The sequence below is a fragment of the Bipolaris sorokiniana genome, assembly GCF_000338995.1.
Source record: "Bipolaris sorokiniana ND90Pr unplaced genomic scaffold COCSAscaffold_4, whole genome shotgun sequence".
Classification (NCBI taxonomy): domain Eukaryota; kingdom Fungi; phylum Ascomycota; class Dothideomycetes; order Pleosporales; family Pleosporaceae; genus Bipolaris; species Bipolaris sorokiniana.
The window spans coordinates 871753-890699 of NW_006911898.1; the positions used below are offsets into that span (position 1 = coordinate 871753).

Below are 18947 nucleotides of genomic sequence, written 5' to 3' on the forward strand. Positions count from 1 at the left end.
TACTGCCTTGTGCCCAATGCCATGTAGTATGCGGATCGCCAGCCATTCTCGGCCAAGTTATGCGCTGGGTGTACGGCTCCGACTGGAAAACTTTGGGGCATACATGCAACCAGTAGCTCATCGCATATTGCAGCGGGGAACTGAGGAGATAGGAAGAGGCAAGGTGGGGCGAGGGCGGGGCTGATCAGTTGAGAGCAGATAACATGATCCGAGACGCGCAGGGATGTCGGCACATTTTATACCACCGTTCTCAAACAGGCATTACCGATGTACTCAAATCAAGAAAGCAACCCAATCAAATCGAAAAAACAAAGCCTCTTCTAATTTCAAAAATATATCCATATCAATTCACTAGACCATTAGGCAAAACCCAGTAGTAAACAGACGCTAGGAATTATCCATACCCTCATTTCAATGTCGTCGCCCAAGATTCAGCTCCAACAAGGAACAGTCGTAGGCACTGTCTTATACGAGAAATACCCTCATGCAGTTGAGGCATTCAGAGGCATTCCATATGCCTTACCACCGACCGGTGACCGTCGGTTCAGGCCACCAGAAAAAGTAGAAAAGGGCGAAGGGATCATAGATGCAACAAAATTTGGATCCAGGGCTCCCGCACAGCAATTCGTCAAAGTAGGGCCAACATTGGACGAAAGCGAAGATTGTCTTACTGCAAACGTGTTCCGTCAAGCGGGAACTGAACAATCGACAGGGCTGCCGGTTGCGGTTTACTTACACGGAGGGGCTTTCAATCGCGGAAATGCTGCTATGCATGACACTGCATCGATGGTTGGGTGGTCTGAGAAGCCGTTCGTTGCAGTCTCGTTTGGGTATCGAGTTGGGGCCTTGGGTTTCCTCCCATCTAAGCTCAGCGCTAAAGAGGGTGCGCTCAATTTAGGCTTGAAAGATCAGATATGCCTGCTTGACTGGGTTGAGGAGAACATTGGATCCTTTGGAGGCGACAAGAACTGTGTCACTCTTATAGGTCTTTCAGCGGGTGCACATTCGGTATGTTTGATTATTTCTCTCTAGCTGCTCAATTGCTCATGCCAGGCAGATTGGCCACCATCTACTCAACTACGAAGAGGGCAAAGCACCAAAGTTTCATCGAGTCATTATCGAATCTGGCGCCCCAACGTCCCGCGCCGTCCGCAACCCAGATGCGGAGATTCATGAGATGCAATTCCAAGACTTTTTAAAAGAAGTCGAATGTCCACCATCACTACCCGAGTCCGAGGTCTTCACCTATCTTCGCAAACTCCCTACCTCGACAATCGCCAAAGCCCAAACCAAAGTATTCCAAAAGTACAATCCTAGTTTACGTTGGGCATTCCAGCCCGTAATAGACAACGAAATTATCCGCGGCCGCCCCATCGACGCCTGGCGAAACAACAGATGGCACAAACTCCCAATAATGACCGGCTTCCAAGGAAACGAAGGCTCCTTATACGTAAATAAATCCATATCCTCTTCCTTCGAATTCCTAGACTTCTGGAAAACACTCCTCCCACAGTTAAGCAGCGAGGACATCGAAATAATCAACAAACTCTACCCGGACCCCACCTCGGATCCCACCTCCGCTTACAAAGAAGAACGAGTAAATCTTGGAGTCGGACAGATGTACAAGCGCATCGAAGCCGCATACGCTCAATACGCATACGTAGCACCCGTCCGCCAAACTGCCTTCTTTGCCAGCCCAGATGTACCCGTATACCTCTACCACTGGGCCATGCGCCGCGACATCATCGACGGCGCTCGCCACGCCGACAACATGTTCTACGAAGTGCGCGATCCAGCTATTTGCTCGGCGTTGAAATCTCAAGACGAGTTATCTGGGATCCTGCATGCGTATGTCACGAGTTTTATATGCACGGGGAGTCCGAATGGAGTTAAGGGACGGTATGGAGGGAGGCCGGAGTGGGAAAGGTATCAGAGGGAGGATGGCAAGGTTATGATGTTTGGGAGGGGGAATACGGAGTTGATTGGAGGGAAGGAGGTGGGGGAGTTGGCGGTGATGGTGGGAGATGAGTATGCGGTGCAGGAGAGTGAGTTTTGGTGGGGGAAGGTTGAGCTTTCGCAGCAGTAGAGGTGGGTTTAGTGTGAATGTGATGATTGCGAGTAATTACTTAGATGTGCTAGTACTGAGGCTTGATATGTGATTTTTCTTGGAATAGGTTTAGTGGCAGGTCTCCTTTATCGAGACTGCCACTTCCCACCCGCATTTTCTCATTTCAACTCTGTGTTTATCGTACGATTATCTAATTCCTCGAAATTCATCATGTTATACGACAATGATGCAAGTAGGTCACCATCCCAATGTGTTGGCAAAACGTGTTATCGGATGTTTATGTACCGCCGGGGAACACCTCCGATAGAGGGCTGGGTATCTCTGATACGGTTGTCTGCCTCAAGAGTGGGTCAGCGTTGATAGGACAATGTAGCCAAGACGCTATCAATTACAAGGTATGGGAAGTTTTGCTCAAATCATCTTCTTGGGTAGTCGCACTAACGCCACGCGAATTGTCCATACAGGGTTTTGTCTTTGCAAATGGTTGGGCTATCTTAACCAAAGGTAGTATGCCGTGCAGAAACACGACTTTGCATTGAGTACACTACCTATGGCTCAACCTTGCAGTACCCCACATTCCCCAACAGCCTTTTTGCAAACGATGTTGCATTTGCTTCTAGTGCAACATTCCCGCGATAACGAGATAGGAAGGAACTACGATTGACGTCCGATTGCGATGCAACCGGAAATATTGACAAGGTTCATCCAATATCCTTTTTATCATATAGTATCTTTGTAGGGTATCGCGCAACAAGCCGTACCAAGGTTCATCTGGTCTTGCGTGCTCGAAGACATATGCAATAATTGAATCCCCACAGCCATAAGGTCTTTTCATCCCGCTCTCAACGCTTGCAAACTCATCCCTGACCTGGAATCTTTCAACTGCAATCATGCAAACTACTGCTGACTTTCTTAATGAAAAGAGCAAGGAATCAGCCATGTCAAAAGACATCGAGCTCCAACAAACACACACTTTCGACGGAGACTTTCTGAACAAGAAAGAAAGCGAAATCGAAGGCCAAGTCCAAGATCTCGATGAAGCAAATATATTCCTGCGACAGCACAACATCACTCCAGAATACATAGCCGAGCTGCTAGACGACGAAGCAGCCAACAAACGCGTATCCAGGAAAGTCGATTTGCGTTTACTACCGCTACTATGCGGCACCTATTTTCTCCAATTCATCGACAAGCAAGCAATCAGCTACTCCGCCGTATTCGATTTATTCGAGACAACCGGCATCACCGGCGCACAGTACTCATGGCTAGGTTCCATCTTCTACTTTGCCTACCTGGTAGCTGAGTGGCCATCCGCATATCTTGCCCAACACTTCCCCACCGCGCGTGTTGTGTCCATCTACTGCTTTTGCTGGGGCTCCGTCATGCTGGTTACCGCTGCGACGAATAACTTTGCGGGCTTTGCGGCTATGCGGTTTTTGCTTGGTATTTTTGAGTCTGTTGTTACGCCTGCGTTTATGATGGTAAGTCCTCGAAGAGAACACCGATATCCAGATGCGTTAGAACAAAGGAAACTAATACCGAGTGTGCTTTGCTTGGTGGATAGATTGTAGGTATGTGGTACATGGGTGACCAGCAACCCGCTCGCGCAGGCATGTTCTACTGCTTCAACGGCATGGGCGCCGCCATCGGCGGCATCCTCTTCTACGGTGTCGGCTACGCTAACAACTTTATCGTCTGGAAGATCATCTACCTTATCTGTGGGGGTATGACGGTGCTCTGGTCCTTGCTCCTCTTCTTTAAACTACCCGATAACATCATGTCCGCGAAGAACTTTTCTGTAGAGGAGAAAGCGCTGCTAATTGCACGCGCGGCTAAGAATCGTACCGGTGTGTACAATCGCACTATCAAGCCGCGCCAGATCCTCGAGGCTTTGACAGATGCGCAGATCTGGTTGCTTTTTGTTTATGTTCTTTTGAATGAGGTTATCAATGGCGGTATGTCCAACTTTGGTAAGTTGATTATCAAAGATGTGGCTGGTGGCGATGCGCTGCGTACGACGCTGTACGGTATCCCGCAGGGCTTTGCGCAGGTATTTTGGGTCTTTAGCGGTCCGTTTCTTGCTTCTCGTCTGCCGAATGCGCGGACGTATATGATGGCGCTTTATATCTGTCCTACGATTATCGGAACCACTTTGATATGGCAGTTGCCGCGAACGAATCTGGCAGGGTGTCTTGCGGGCTACTATCTGGTATGTATTCAACCTACGTATTCCGCGAATAAGTGGACCGGTTTGGCTAAGAAGACTCAGGTTGGTTCGTACGTGGGCGGACTAGTAATCGCACTCCAGTTCCCCGCCTCCAACGTCGCCGGATACACGAAGCGGACGACGGGAACTGCGTTTGTTTTCCTGGCCTATTGTATTGGTAACATCATCGGTGAGTCCCTACCACGAAACCCCAAATTCGTTGCATTCCCTCGATTTGACGTGAAAAAAACTCTAGGACCCCAAGCATTCCTAGCCAAAGAAGCCCCCATCTACGAAACAGGCGTCAGAACAGTCTTAGCTTGCTCAGTTGCCCAATTCTTTCTGGCCTTCGCCATACGCGCCTTGCTCGCGCGACGGAACGCCCAGCGCGACCGGGAAGAAGCTGAAGGCCTGCAAGATCGTACTGCCAGCGAAATGGGCATCATTGAGGATGCTACAGACTTTAATAATCGAAAGTTTCGATATAGGCTGTAGGTGGGATATTTAGTGTAGATATCGCTTCAAATATTCATTTTATACGCCTTGTTCATCATTATCAAGTTATGCATGGGGTCTTTAAATCTATCAAAGGTTCTACTAATAAACCAGAACGATGGCATTCACAATCACTGCCAATGCTAAAGAACACCTTCCCGATCAACCTCCTGTATGTCTCCTGCTCATATACGATATTTGGTGATTATTATGACTTATCAGGGGCTCAACCGAAAATTCGCCTTTGGATATGTCTTGGAGCGCTGTCGTCCAGGAGAGGTCGCCTACGTATGTAGCGTTGAACAAGGCATTAAGCCGAGTATGAAGGTGAAGAGGACGATTTTGCAGTTCAAATTGAACGAGGGAGTGATAGGATTTCTGAGGTAGCAATGATAAATGCGGATACGTTGGTGGTGAGGCTGGTGATGTGGGTTGAACTGAGCCGGGTTTTGATGCAGTATGTTTTAACAACGCAGAAGCTGTTTGCGGTGCCTCCTAGGACGTGGGATAAGTTGGGATGGCTAGATTTAGGGTTAAATGATACTTTTGTCGGTTAAAACCACGTCTCTTGCTATATTTGTGTTAAGTGCAAGTCTTGTACAGTTTCAAGTTAGGGGATGTTGATAGCTATGAGAGAAGGGGACTTGGCTGCTGGATAGCTGTAGTGTATACTTTGGATCGGAAGTTTTTTTCCAGATTGATTCAAGGTAATATCTGCTATTGTCAATACCGTTGTACGTCACATGGGCAAACGCTCGTTAGACCTAATGCCATATTGCTTTATCGAGATTAACATGCAAATACTACGATATACATTTGCCAAATCAATTGCTGAAGGGTTTTAGTATCTGTGAATATGAATGATATACACTTGAAGGGTTACCGCCGACCAGCGCTGTTGTATACTGTTAGGACAACGATATACGATACGTTGACACAGCTATAATCTATTCTGATGAATGAATATCGAGATGTAGTATATTTTGAGATTACAGCTTCTAAACAAGATCTCGCTTTGATAGCCATTTTCGAACGATGACTGCTATAAGAGACATCCTACAATAGTTCGGTACAGCAAACAATAGTTAGTACCAGTCATTTTACATAATACTCACAGCTAGTACACCTGCTAAGCGAAACCTTTTCCCAAAAACAGTATCTAATTATGTGATCCCTCACCATCGCTCTGACAGTGTCTTTTTGAGCAATTCCAATAATGCCAACCATTGGGTACACGATGTGCTTTTCCAGACTAGCAAGACCATGACTCCAACAACTACACTACAAGATAACTTTTTCTTGGCAAACCTTATTGCAACGTGCTTAAAGAACATATTCTGCTTTTGCCTCACCCGCTTCACGTGCTCCCCTCTTTTGTTTTTGGTGGGAAATGGAACCCCAGGTATCTCTTTGTCAAGAAACTCGCACAGTGGCTCCCAGCCATCCTCCAAGCGGAATTTAAGCAACCGCTCTTTGGGCACTGCAGCCCGGATCTCGGCATAATGTTGCGTGCACCTGTCTTTGGCTACTCGACGCATTTCATTCACGTTTCGCACGCCGTAATGTCCCAACATGCTTTTGCGAATCGTCTTGCCGGTAATAACTTCCAGGACGAGTTTGCCGCATTCAGGCGAGGCCAGGGATTACCTGCAATGACCATCGATATCGGTTACCTTTTGTCTGTGGGGTTCATTGCTGGGCAAGATGTATATGCTGACCACGTAAAGGCAATGGGACTCAAGGTCATGCAAACATCCGACTTGCATGGACTGCTAGCAGCAGCCATCGAAGGCCTTTCCAAGCATCCAGGCCAGGTCATGTGCGGTCTGCCGTTCAACGAGCATGGCGATACATGGTACTGGATATACGATGCGCGATTTGGTGCTCTGCGAAACCTCGCCACTGGAACTTCAGCAAACAAGGGGCAAGTTGTCTCGCTGCGCGAAGAGTTGGTTAGGTGTGGCACCATCAGCGAAGAGGCTGTGCAGATCATTACAAAAGCTATGGTGCAGAGACTAGCAAGTTTAATGATGATATCTGAGGAGGATATGGCCGTTGAGTGCTCGGTATTCGATGTCATGCAGAACATTCCCATGACTCAGTTGGCCTGTAATTTGGCGGAGAAGAGTAAGCTACTAGTTGAGCGCAGCTGAAACTCAGGATAGATGATCTTGGTCGGTGTGTTGGCAAAAGCACACAGCTGCGCAATAAGTATTAAAATTAGACATGATGCACTATATCATTTGTAGATGTATTTTGCATCATCTCTGCGTAACAGAATCTACAGCTTGTAATTTCCTTTTGATACAATGATGCTGCTTCCTTGAAGTGATGATGAAGAAAGAGCATAGAGAGCGTGGGCTGCACGTAGAGGTATAGAGCGGATCCACACAAAGTGTGGCTGTAAGGTAGAGTAGAGTTGCGAGGAACCAAGTAGTTCTATAGTGAGAAACCGTCATTATGTCATAGGAGACATTCCTTCACCCAGAGGTCGTTTTGAAGTGTTGAACAACACTCCTCTCTCATATGTAGAACGAAGTTCGGCAACGCTATACCTATTGAGGCACTTTAGAAGCCGCATGTATACTGCTACCTCGTGGATGTCATGAAAATCCGTGTGATCTATATCATACCTGATTTCTGGTTGACTATGACACATTCTCTCGACATGGTACCTATACAATGACCGCTTCATGATGTGCCTGATGTGCGTGTAATCCCAACTACCAACTTGATGGTTGTCCATTATACCAAGTCGCCCGCTAGCGCAAGACCATACGTACTGTACGAGGATATGATTGTTAGCCGACAACTTTATTTCAAGCACCTCTAAACATCAACACTGTTGCACATGCTTGGCAATAAATGGTCAGTTGACTTAGTCGTTTACCTTCACGAGGTCGCATGACAGACAGTCGTATCCAGAATACGACATGCGCATGTTGTATACATACAAATGTGGGTAAACGTGCATCTCACAATATCATATAGGACCATGTTAAAATGTAAATTTAGCAAGTCACCTTACCAAAGATATTAACAACTCGGTGGACGCAGCATTAATTGTCCGGCCAAAGGCCCGAAAGGGGAAGGAGGACGATAATCAATATTGAAAAGTGGACGCGATCCGCGATCTCCATGTTAGTGTTCCTATTCTCTCCACACCCACGGAGCACATAAGGGAACCTCGCCGTGCCAGGGCCCCTAGTTATACGAGGTGAGCATGATTCTCGTCGCATCTATACCGCTTGTCCGGCAGCCGTGTCCCCGCTACGGGCTTGGTGTTTATACGTACAAATACAAGATGCATCCGAGCATGCCTTGACCCTCATCCACCTTCTCAGAGATGGGCAAATTACATTGTGCCATTGCGGCCCTTGTGCTGGGTGCGCCAGTCGCCATCTCAACATCGGTACATGCCCGCCTCCCAACCAATGCGATTGTGCAACGAGCGGTAAATGACACGCCCGTCGCCAGCGGCATTTTGCCTGGTTCCTACATTGTCGAGTTTGCAAATGACAGCGAGACACCGGAAAGCTTCTATGCTTCGCTTGCGGCAATCGGGGTGCAAGTCGAGCCTCGCAAGGACCTCAGCTTCCGATTCTTCAACGGCGTCTCGTTCCAGCTCAAGAACTTGACCTCAAGCCCCAGCTCAGATTCAAGAGACGGGGACTTGATGCATCAGCTGAAGGGACTGCCACAAGTAGAGAACATATGGCCGATCCGTATCACGGCCCATTCGCGCGAAAAGAGTGTTGCAGTACCTGCTCAGCCGCAACGCGTCAAGCGGCAGGCGGAATCGCAGGATACTTTTTCCACTCATGTCATGACCCAGGTTGACAAGCTGCACGCAGAGGGCGTGACAGGCAAAGGCTTCCTCATCGCAATCGTTGACAGCGGCGTTGACTATACCCATCCCGCCCTTGGCGGCTGTTTCGGGCCAGGCTGTTTGGTCGAAGTTGGGTACGATTTCACGGGCGACAACTACACCCCTGGCACAAACGAACCAAAGCCAGACGACGATCCCATGGACGACTGCGTCGGACATGGCACGCACGTTGCCGGCACTATCGCCGCTCAGCTCAAGGGCAACACATATGGCTTTACGGGTTCTGCTCCTGGGGTAAGGCTGGGAGCATACCGAATGTGGGGCTGTACAGCTACGTCGATAGACGAGATCGAAGTCCTCGCATTCGCTCGTGCCGTGGAAGATGGAGCCAACATCATCTCGTACTCCAACGGCGATGCCTCGGGTTGGGCACAGGATGTACGTGCCGTCATCATTTCCCGCATTGTCGATTCCGGTATCCCCGTTGTGGTATCTGCAGGCAACAGTGGTGGGCTGGGTATATTTTACGGCTCAACGCCAGCAACGGGATTCAGCGCCACAGGCACGGGAGCGGTGTCCAATACCAAATTCCCCACGTTTCTCGAGCGAGGCTCCTACAAGACGAGCGCCAATGCTACCGCCAACAGTACACGCGAGTTTGGTTTCTTGAGGGGTGTGCCAGAATTCGCCGCCGGCGCGACACTCCCGCTTTGGTCTGCTGCCAATGCCGACGACGCCTGCAAACCGCTGCCCGATGATACACCAGATCTGAGCCAGCGCATCGTCCTTTTGGAATTCAAGGATCCACGCGCAACCCAATGTTACCCGCAAGACCAAGGTGCTAATATCGCTGCAAAGGGCGGGCGCTTCATGGCGTACTATGAGCGCACCAATCTGACGATGCGAGACGACCCATATTTATACGCTGATGGCATCGAGGGCGTTATCAGGGTCCCCTCGTATGCTGCTGAAGATTGGCTTTCCTTGATTTCGCAGGGTGCTACCGTCTCCGTGACTATCCCGTCCAACGGGTCCCAGACACACCTCGAGGAGCTTGAAAACAATGAGGATGGTGGGTACGTCTCAGATACTCTGACAAGCTGGGGCCCGACCTGGGAACTCAGCATGAATCCAGAGGTTGTAGCGCCCGGAGAGAACATTCTGAGCACATTTCCGACGGCCATGGGTAGCTATCGTGTCATGACTGGCACCAGCATGTCAGCTCCTCTGGTCGCAGGCGTCTACGCACTGCTCGGTGAGGTATACGGCAAGCTGGAACCGAAACGCCTTCGCAGACTTCTGATGCACACCTCAAAGCCACTGGCCTGGTACCATGACAAAACTATCGATCCCGATATCCTTGCTCCTGTCCCACAACAAGGCGCTGGCCTTGTGCAAGCCTGGAGTGCTGCACGCACTACCCTCGAGATCAACATCGACAGCATTACACTCAACGATACCGAACACTTCGTTGGCACTCACACCTTCAGCGTCATCAACACTGGCACTGCAGACGAGGTGCTTGAGTTGAGCCATCGCAAAGCTGTCACCATTAGCACAATCGATCCAAAAAATTTCCTCTTCAGTCCAGGCTTGATTTCCAATTCCATTGTGAATGCATGGGCCACTGTTTCCTTCTCGTCCAACCGCATCACCGTTCCCGCTGGCCAATCCGTCAATGTGACCGTCGACATCACGCCGCCTGGGGGTGTCAACGCGACTTTACTGCCCGTCTACAGCGGCTTCATCGCCATAGGCAAGCAACTTAACCTACCATACCTCGGTGTCGTAGGCAGTATGCGCAGTGTGACTGTTCTCTCGTCTAGAGCCGCGTACCTCGCACAAGGATATGGAGAGGCACCTGCAAATGCCTCTTACACCATCCCACGCCCTGATCCCCAGAACCCGCCCTGGACCGACCGAGGTGACATCTACAACATGCCTAATGTGTACATGTATCCTTCGGTTGGCTCGCGTTTGCTACGTGTGGATGTGCTGCAAGGCAACAAGACACTCGGACCGTTGGCTGGGTTCCCGCTAACTTACATCCCGAGGGGTGAGGTGCGCGCATACTTTAACGGGTTGATGGCTGACGGGAGAGTGCTGGAGGAAGGAACTTACCGCATGAGAGTTATGGCGCTGCATATTTTTGGCAATGAGGATAATGAGGGGGATTGGGATACCGTTGAGACGAGTAGCTTTACGTTCAAGTACACAGCCTAGACCAAGCTGTTTTGTACAAAGGCTTTAATTGTTCGACAGGCTTTAGTTTGATTGCCGTATCATATTTAGCTACTAAAACTTATTACTAATGTATCAATTACTATAACGATAATAGTAGCACACTTGGTGTAACATGTAGCGATCAGAAGCATGGTCTGTACTCAGTTACTCGCTCATGAATCACGGTGCTGCTTTTTGACTTATGACGACACTAGAATCCACATACTCCCTAAGCTCCACGATCTTGCCCTCCTCTAGCCTGAAGATCAGAGCCACATCATTTCAATACTTCCTCATCCCCGGCCCATCACCATTCGACTCCCCATCAACCACCACATGACCGCCCTCGGCAAACAGGTTCTTCATCATGAAGTTGTACTAATCGAAGCTACCCAAGCTAAAGGAGAATTGTTTGGTTCGTTCGCGGGGTAAGCTATCGCCAGCCCATGCGGCGACCGAGGGATCACCGCTGATCCACCAGTTGCCGTCCGGGTTCTAGAAATCTCCGACTTTGTCGTACTGGCGCGTGCTGAGGAGGTGAAGGAACTCCTCGAAAATTTATTATTATTATTGGAGGTGTTTGATGTAATGTTGCGTACACCTTGTAATGGTACTTTCTGTCTTGAATGAATAAACGATAGAGATGTAAGGAATGTTAAGTAACCTTGACTTGCCAGCTTTTTGCGATGGTACAATATATATCAAGTTTGAGTCGACGATTCGTCCATGGGTATCTTCGGGGTTGTGGCACACTATGGCTGTTTCGAGAATCTTTTCCCTTTGCCCTAGTGATTTAGTAATTGGGAAAGTCTTGCTGAAAAGCACTATTAAGTTGGTTTACTATTTAAACTAGAGAACTTTTAATAGCCCCGTTTTGCTCAAACTATCATGCTACCTAGGAAGACCTTTCTTAACTATCGTATCCTAGTACAATGGCGTATAGTTTGCTATCCTTTTCAAAGCTATTATATCTCCATGCTGGATGAAAAATAGAAACCCAAAAATCATAGTGATGGATGTAGTGAATGTGTATTGATTTGTCAACGGAGGCATGAATGAAATAGCTGTTAGATAGAAAACTACTACGCCTGATGCATTTCTACCTCTCCAACAAGGCGGAGGCATCTCTTCGTGCCTTGCTAACCAAACAAAGGGATACTAGCAATATGTATCTTAGGATACATGAAAACATTACCGACCTAGTCACTCCACCCACACGTTTTCTGTTAAGCGAGGAGTTGCGAAGAAGTGGACTGTTCCAAGAAAAAGTCTTTCCCTAGATCAAAAAGTAATTTCTCGCCTACCAAGCTTGATCATAGTCAATCACAATATTAATTTAATCACCATCGCGTTCAAGATGCATTTAAAGTAACATATAAGAAAGCCAGAAGAAGACGCTATAGTCAATTTTCGAGGATCCACCGCGCAATGATCACTGGAAGCGCCGTCTGCGGTTGCTGAAACCCAATGTTTTAACAAGAGATGAAGAATTGGAGGGCTCTCGTGGCAAAATAAGAGCGATGAAAAGCCTGGTGAGATTGTGGCATTGCTGGAGTAGCTGTACTCTATTACTAGCATGAAGGAAGCAACATCAAGATCATAACATTTGTCAATCATTTCTTCATGATATGTTAAAGCTATCAAGCTTTCAGCGGGAGGTTACTCGAGGGAATACTTTCGGCTAGATTAAGCTGAGTCGTCAGTTTAAGCAATAGTTCGATACCGAAGACTTATGGTGGTTTTTGGCCCCCACGAAAACTTGCGTCAGCTACAATCTCAGCCTTGCATGAGCATAACACTCACAAGGAGGCAGTGTTCTCGGCCTTCTTAACAAATATAGCCTTTGAACGTTTTAGAGTCAAGAGGATAGCGTAGCAAAACTATTCTGCCTCCTAAAGCTACTAATTATGCGCCAGAAAACTTTGGACAATATTTCACAATAGATCAAGTCGCAAGCAAGACTGATAATTCAAGGCTGAAGACTGATAGCTTGTTGTTGGTCTCATAGTCAAATAATTGCGGTGGCGCATTACCAGAGTAGCCTAAGTGTCTCCCATGTCATGTAAAGAGTGTGCTAATATTCTCAGTGGCGCTACTCGATCAGAATCCAACCCTTGGCAATCAACACATGCGCCCTAATGTGATGACCTGATTGGCTTGGGGCTAGAAGCAAGTTGAAATAATGTTGAGAACCAAGAAATGTCTTTCTAGCCCTATAAAGATAACCGATCCGCAGTGTGCCAGTTTTCAGCCAAGAGCGAAAGTCCCGATTTTTTGCAACAATGCCTACCTTGCCACCGCACTAGTCATGGTTTTCTTACACGCTGACTAGACCCTATCCGTTTCGATGGTTTACTCCTTTTGCTATTGTTGGAGGAATACTAGCTGCAGTTTTGTTTTCGGTTCTCAATCTTGCCACTTCTGGCTATGATACTGTCACTCTTGTCATATCGGACCCCAATGCGACCATCACAAATACGACTTATTTTGACAACTGGCCATCTTTCATGACTTTAAAGATACGCCCAATATGTAAACCACAGAAGCTCTCAGTATACGATTACTATTACACGAATAATACCGCGTTGCCTATCAGCTTTACGCCATTGAGAACCAAGATGCCGAAGAGTGGACGACTTACTTGGCCGATGTTGCGTATCTCAATAACCCGCTTACAGAGTGCGAGTTTCAACAGATCCGTATCAGATTTGAAGATGACAAAAATGATGAATTAGGGGAGAGGAGTTCAATCGAGGCCTTCATTTCCTGCGTAATCGATGTCGAAACGGGTAGGAAGAAAGTACGCTTAGTAGCCAATTATGGTCCAAGACAAGAGAAGCAATCATTCCCATTGAGTATGGATAGAAACCAAACGGCGAGTTTGTGGTGGGGAAAGTCCTTAATTTCCTAGTACTTTGCGCAAACCATATACGAAATGAAAGAGGCCGCTTATATGCCCGTAAATATGACGATGGAACCGATGGTAGCATATTATATGAATGAAGGTCAAATGTTCTTCCTGGCCCTTCTACGGATTTCAGATGCAGCGCAGTTCAAATCCGATACCTCTTGAATCGTGGTCAATTCCACTTGCTTTTACTTCCCTGACCGTGATTCAACCAGATTCACAAACACCTGGAAGTGCGACCAACAAGCTAAGTACCCATACAAGGAATTTCACCAGATCTGGCATTATGCTGAAATGCTTGCCAAATCATTCTACACCACCATTATGGCCGACCTGGGCCAGACAACGCTCAATGTCCTTGACAACGGCGACTTACTTCAGTATTTTACCGCAAATCTCGCCGACTTCAACAAACTATTCTCAGACCCAAGATTCGAGACAATACTGAGGGACGTGGCTAAGAAACCCTATACAGCAGCGAGTGCTTCGCAGTGAGACCTGGAAATTACCCCTTCTGTGCTATCCACCACATATCTTTGTCAGGTCCCTCGACTTAAGAGCACTGGCAGCTTTATATTTCAAGTTCTAATCGCAAATCTGGTATTATTGCAAGCATCGTGGAAGATCTACAAACTCTTCGCAGACTGGTTTGTGTTAAGAAATCACTCCGAACTCAATAATTGTATGGGATGCGAAATGGATGTAAAATGTATCGAGAGCGACGCGGAGGACGGGGAGGTAACTGCTTTGGCTCAAGATTATAGTAGCGATACCGTTACGCAACATAGAAGTACAGAATCGCTCTAAGATGTTCTAGAGCTTGCAGCGCGTAACCTTTTAGTACATAGAGAAAGTATAGTACTTCTATAAGAATTTGCCTTTGGTTGGAATAACTTGACCTAATATCACTCTTTCCATTCAGAAACATCACAAGTTTTTTCCCTATCTCCAAATATGCAAATATTGATATTATCCATAAATTAAATTTACTTTGAAAAAGAGCTACTATAATAACAATTCTTTTTGAAAAGATTCATTCCATAAATTACCCTCTGGTAGTAGATGGACTAACTTCTGCTGATTGGAGTTGGAGGGGGTGAGCGAGATAGAGTGCACTATTAAATTTAGGCAATCCGTTACGAGATGCCTTTGACTCTAAATACTCTACTGCTGCGCACAGATTGTATGAAGCTACTTACCACATGAAAGCCTTTATTAGCTTCCCAAGATATTGGACATGATAAGAACCAACATTGCTTAATTTAGTTCATGAGAAATTTCCAATTCCAATTTCTACACAGCATAGGCAGAAATCGCAAAAAGCATGGCGCCTACCTTCAAGGTGCTAATCGTGGGTGGAGGGGTCGCAGGGCTGACTCTAGCAATAATGCTCGAGTTGTATGGATTTGAATACGATTTGCTTGAGAAGCATCCCGACGTCGCGCCCAAACTAGGAGCAGGAGTGGGTATAACTCCCAACGGGGCGCGCATACTAGACCAAATCGGCGTCTGGGATTCTATGTGCGAGTATGCGTCTCCTGTGAATTCTGGTGTCGCGCTTTCTCCAAAGGGGCAAACCGTCATCTTCAATCCGCACATGGGGGAGTGGTTGGAGAAGCTGTATGTACCAGTTGCCCGTTCGCTATGTCTCTACCCTCAATGCTGGAAGCAATCTACTAATACTTTTCTGCTATCATCTATAGCTTTGGCTACAAAATCCACTTTCTGTCGCGTCACGACTGTCTGCGCATTCTATTTGACAAGATTAAGCAAAAGTCCAACATCCACCTACAGAAAGAAGTGACTCGGATCAGTGTCGGCCAACCTGGAGAAAGGGCACGAGTAGAGACCAAGGACGGCTCAATATACACTGCAGATTTAGTCATCGGTGCAGATGGTGTTAGGAGTGGCGTGAGGAGCGAGCTCTGGCGTCATGCTGATACGGAGAAGCCCGGATACATCCCCAAGCAGGATAAGACCGGTACGCAGACCGAGGCCTTTCGCATTGGTCTTGAAGATAGTCTAATCACATCATGTAGGCATTGTATCCCTTTACACGGCTGTGATTGGCATTTCCCATGATCCAGGACTGCCCCGAGGCGGGAATGCGCGAGCGTACAACCATCTACGGTCTTATTTCTTCTCAGAGGGCATGGAACGCTCCGGGGAGTTCTACTGGTGGTTATGTGTCAAGAACGAGGAGCCGATCAAGGGCATCGTGCCCAAGCTCTCCTCTGACACAAAGCAGGCTTTGTTGGACAAGTACGCAGACGATAACATTGGGCACGGCCTGACTCTGGGAGGGCTGTACAAGAAATCCACCTATTCTACCATCATCCCATTACAAGAATTCGTTCTGGAAAAGTGCTTCTACAAGAACATTCTCCTCATCGGGGACGCCTTCCGGAAGCTGCACCCCGTAGCTGGCCAAGGAGCGAACTCGGCCGTAGAGGAGAGCGCTATGGTGGCAGACATGCTATGGAAACTCCGAGCAAACGACGCTCTACACGATACACTCCGTGTAAACCAAGCTTTGACCGAGTTCCAGAAGGAGAGATTTGTGAGGACGACAGCACTGCGAGAGGACGCCAACCTAGTGCAGCGGATGGAGTCCTTCGACAACCCAGTAATGAAGTTCATGGCACTGCACGTCATCCCTCGACTTCCGTTCGTGGTGGCCTTTTTACCTCAGCTGGCTGTCTCCTTCACGCCAGCTCGCTGCATGGAGCATCTACCGCCACCCAAGGCAGGGATGTGCCCATTTTCGCCAGATATGCAGGCGAAGCCAAATCCACGGTCGCCTTTGGCCACAATCTCGTGGATAGGCTTCTTGATACTCGCTGCATGCTTTCCATTGTCGGCTCACAGGCTCCTCCCAGCTTCAAGCAGCAGCCTGCTTGAATTCTCTCAAGTATTCCAGCTGTACATCTGTATGATGGCAGTATCGATTAGTGGGCTTTGGGTCGTCGAGTCTTACAAGGCGTCGTTGCTAGTGTCACCAATGAGCAGGTACTTGGTATTCAACCTATTTTGCTTTTGTCGCCTGCTGACTTTTATTCTAGCTCTCTTCCATGGATTCTAGCCTCCAACTACTGGGGGTGGGAGAAGACTTTACCTGTCTATCTATGTTTCCACGTAATATCAAGCCAACATGCCGTACACTATTACACTCCCCAATTCATGACAGATCTCGGGGCAGCAAAAGCTCTACTACCATGCTTGGCAATGGTCTACAGTATCCCAAGTATTCTTACAGCCCTGGGAAGCACCGACAAAAGCTTGTTCGACTGGTGGCCCGTCGCCCAATACACCTTCCCGGTATTGGTGTACGTCAGCAGCAGAATTCTTAGGGGAATAAAGGCTGTCCCGCAAGGCGTGGAAGTTGTCTTCAGCAGCATCGACGTTCCCTATCAGCGACGATTCTTTACAGCCATTGCCGTCGTTTCCAGCGTTGTACACGTCATTCTCATTTGGGGTCACGGTGCTGCTCTCTTCAATGAAGGCATCATTAGCCTGCTTTCGTCACCACTTGCGAGGGCAATTGCATCCTTGACTTCCCTTACTGTTGCGTGGTGTATGTACATGACATGGGAACTGCAGCGGATATCCGCTACCGAGGTCCCTCTAGCCATGACCTGGGCAGTCATACTCATGAAAACAGTGCTTCTCGGGCCCGCAGCCTCGCTGGCGGGTATCACCTGTTGGTCCAAGATTGAGTTGGAAAAGGCGACATCGGTGCAGCCATTGGTACAGGAAATTAAAGAGAAGTCTTACGCCTGAGACTCTAAAGTCTCTAGTAATGTGGTCCGTTGCAATTTGATTCATGGAGGCAGGGAAATCTTCAGAACGAGATCATGGCTAGGAGAATACAAGGCTGGTTAGGATATGTCAAGATGCAGGCCTGAAGGTGTTGAAGAATTGTTTTAGATTTATATATGCTTGTACTAGAATCACTTCTTCGTTTCAAATCCAATTGTGGTCCCCATGATGGGACAGTGTTAGACCACTTTGCTCTTCCGTCAGGTTATTGATAACGTCAAGCTGCATTCTCACCGATTCTTCCGGAGACAGCAACCTAGTGAGATCCGGGTTCACCTTCTGAAACATCTGTAGCGCCATTTCTAAGACCTCTGGCGTCGGGGCCATATCCCGAGCTGTACATCGCATGTGGTTTGTGGTTAGCATTGACAGAATCATCAATAGATAAGTGTGCGGGGAACTGCGTACTTCCGTCTGTGTCGACCCATCCCGGGCTGAGAGCCAGAGTTTTGATCCCTTCTCCCTTGAGCTCGGCAGCGTACTTTGACATGACAAGGTTCATGGCAGCCTTGGTTGCGGTGTATCCGATGGTGACGGTGACGCCACACTTGCGGGTAAATTCAGCGTCGCCCGTCGGAGAGGTGATGTAGATGATCTTCTTCAGTTCGCCGTTGCGAATCAGGGGCAGAAAACAATTAATAGAGCTTATTGCCCCAATAAGATTGACGCTCATCTAATGCCCGTATTAGTGCATTCAAACATATCGCTCAAAAAAGAAGAAGAAGAAGAAGAAGAGTCGGCGTGGCGGGCGATATAGAGCGGAAAGGAGACGCACAGGGGCATCAATCTCGTTCTTGAGTTCCTTCTCTTTTCCAAGGCTACACATCACGCACTGGTCAGCCATTCATTATCTCAGCTTTCCCCAGAGTAGGATTGCTCTTACAATGCTGAGGTTGGGTAAAACCTCAAGTCAAGTCCAGGGTGGCATGCGTTGCTGATGAACACGTCTAGCTTGTTCTCAGTCAACTCCCCCACCTTGGCAGCCGCCTCAGAGAGACTTTGAGCATCAGTGACGTCTGCTTTGATTATATGAAGATTTTCTCTCTCAGAATCGAGTTTGCTAAGTTCCGCACTTGGTTGGCGGCGGATAAGGGCGAAAACCTGGTTGCCCACATCTGCAGACTAATGTAGCATAACGGTGTCAGTTGGAGGTTACCCCTGAGAAGCAGTTGAATAGAGCAAAGTAGTGTGGACTACGCACTAGCTGTTTGGCATATTCAAGCTAGAGAAGATGAACTGTCAGTACCTGTGTTCCATGGTATGTTGAAATGAATCAAACGTACCCCAATGCCACGGGAGGCGCCTGTGATAGCCCACGATGGCATAGTTTAGACTTAGGGGTTCTCCAAAGCGAGAAATTAAGGGGGAAAAGGAAGTACCGTGATAACGTTCGTTATTC

The 18947-nt window shown here is 47.9% G+C and overlaps 6 protein-coding genes across 6 annotated transcripts; 5 read left to right on the top strand and 1 right to left on the bottom strand.

Moving 5' to 3' along the window:
* The first annotated feature begins 396 nt into the window (after positions 1-396).
* On the top strand, positions 397-2167 carry COCSADRAFT_112751 (uncharacterized protein). Its single transcript, XM_007699688.1, has 2 exons — positions 397-1008; positions 1058-2167. The coding sequence occupies exons 1-2, from the start codon at positions 415-417 to the stop codon at positions 2084-2086; spliced, it is 1623 nt and encodes a 540-aa protein (XP_007697878.1). The 5' UTR covers positions 397-414; the 3' UTR covers positions 2087-2167.
* An 839-nt stretch (positions 2168-3006) lies between these two features.
* Positions 3007-4769, top strand: COCSADRAFT_169327 (uncharacterized protein; the record flags this gene model as incomplete). The annotated part of the gene is made up of 4 exons (XM_007699689.1): positions 3007-3549; positions 3633-4277; positions 4338-4464; positions 4531-4769. 4 exons carry the CDS (start codon positions 3007-3009, stop codon positions 4767-4769), a joined length of 1554 nt encoding a protein of 517 aa, XP_007697879.1.
* A 1562-nt stretch (positions 4770-6331) lies between these two features.
* COCSADRAFT_169328 (uncharacterized protein) lies at positions 6332-6922 on the top strand (the record flags this gene model as incomplete). Its single annotated transcript, XM_007699690.1, has 1 exon — positions 6332-6922. One exon carries the CDS (start codon positions 6332-6334, stop codon positions 6920-6922), a length of 591 nt encoding a protein of 196 aa, XP_007697880.1.
* A 1626-nt stretch (positions 6923-8548) lies between these two features.
* COCSADRAFT_34936 (uncharacterized protein) lies at positions 8549-10929 on the top strand. The gene has a single exon (XM_007699345.1). The coding sequence runs from the start codon at positions 8596-8598 to the stop codon at positions 10819-10821; it is 2226 nt and encodes a 741-aa protein (XP_007697535.1). The 5' UTR covers positions 8549-8595; the 3' UTR covers positions 10822-10929.
* A 4124-nt stretch (positions 10930-15053) lies between these two features.
* On the top strand, positions 15054-17636 carry COCSADRAFT_188745 (uncharacterized protein; the record flags this gene model as incomplete). Its single annotated transcript, XM_007699691.1, has 4 exons — positions 15054-15349; positions 15433-15710; positions 15769-16738; positions 16792-17636. The coding sequence occupies 4 exons, from the start codon at positions 15054-15056 to the stop codon at positions 17507-17509; spliced, it is 2262 nt and encodes a 753-aa protein (XP_007697881.1). The 3' UTR covers positions 17510-17636.
* Positions 17637-17804: 168 nt separating this feature from the next.
* COCSADRAFT_84906 (uncharacterized protein) lies at positions 17805-18873 on the bottom strand (the record flags this gene model as incomplete). The annotated part of the gene is made up of 5 exons (XM_007699692.1): positions 17805-18221; positions 18324-18366; positions 18432-18663; positions 18746-18770; positions 18832-18873. 5 exons carry the CDS (start codon positions 18871-18873, stop codon positions 17805-17807), a joined length of 759 nt encoding a protein of 252 aa, XP_007697882.1.
* Between the last annotated feature and the right edge of the window lie 74 nt (positions 18874-18947).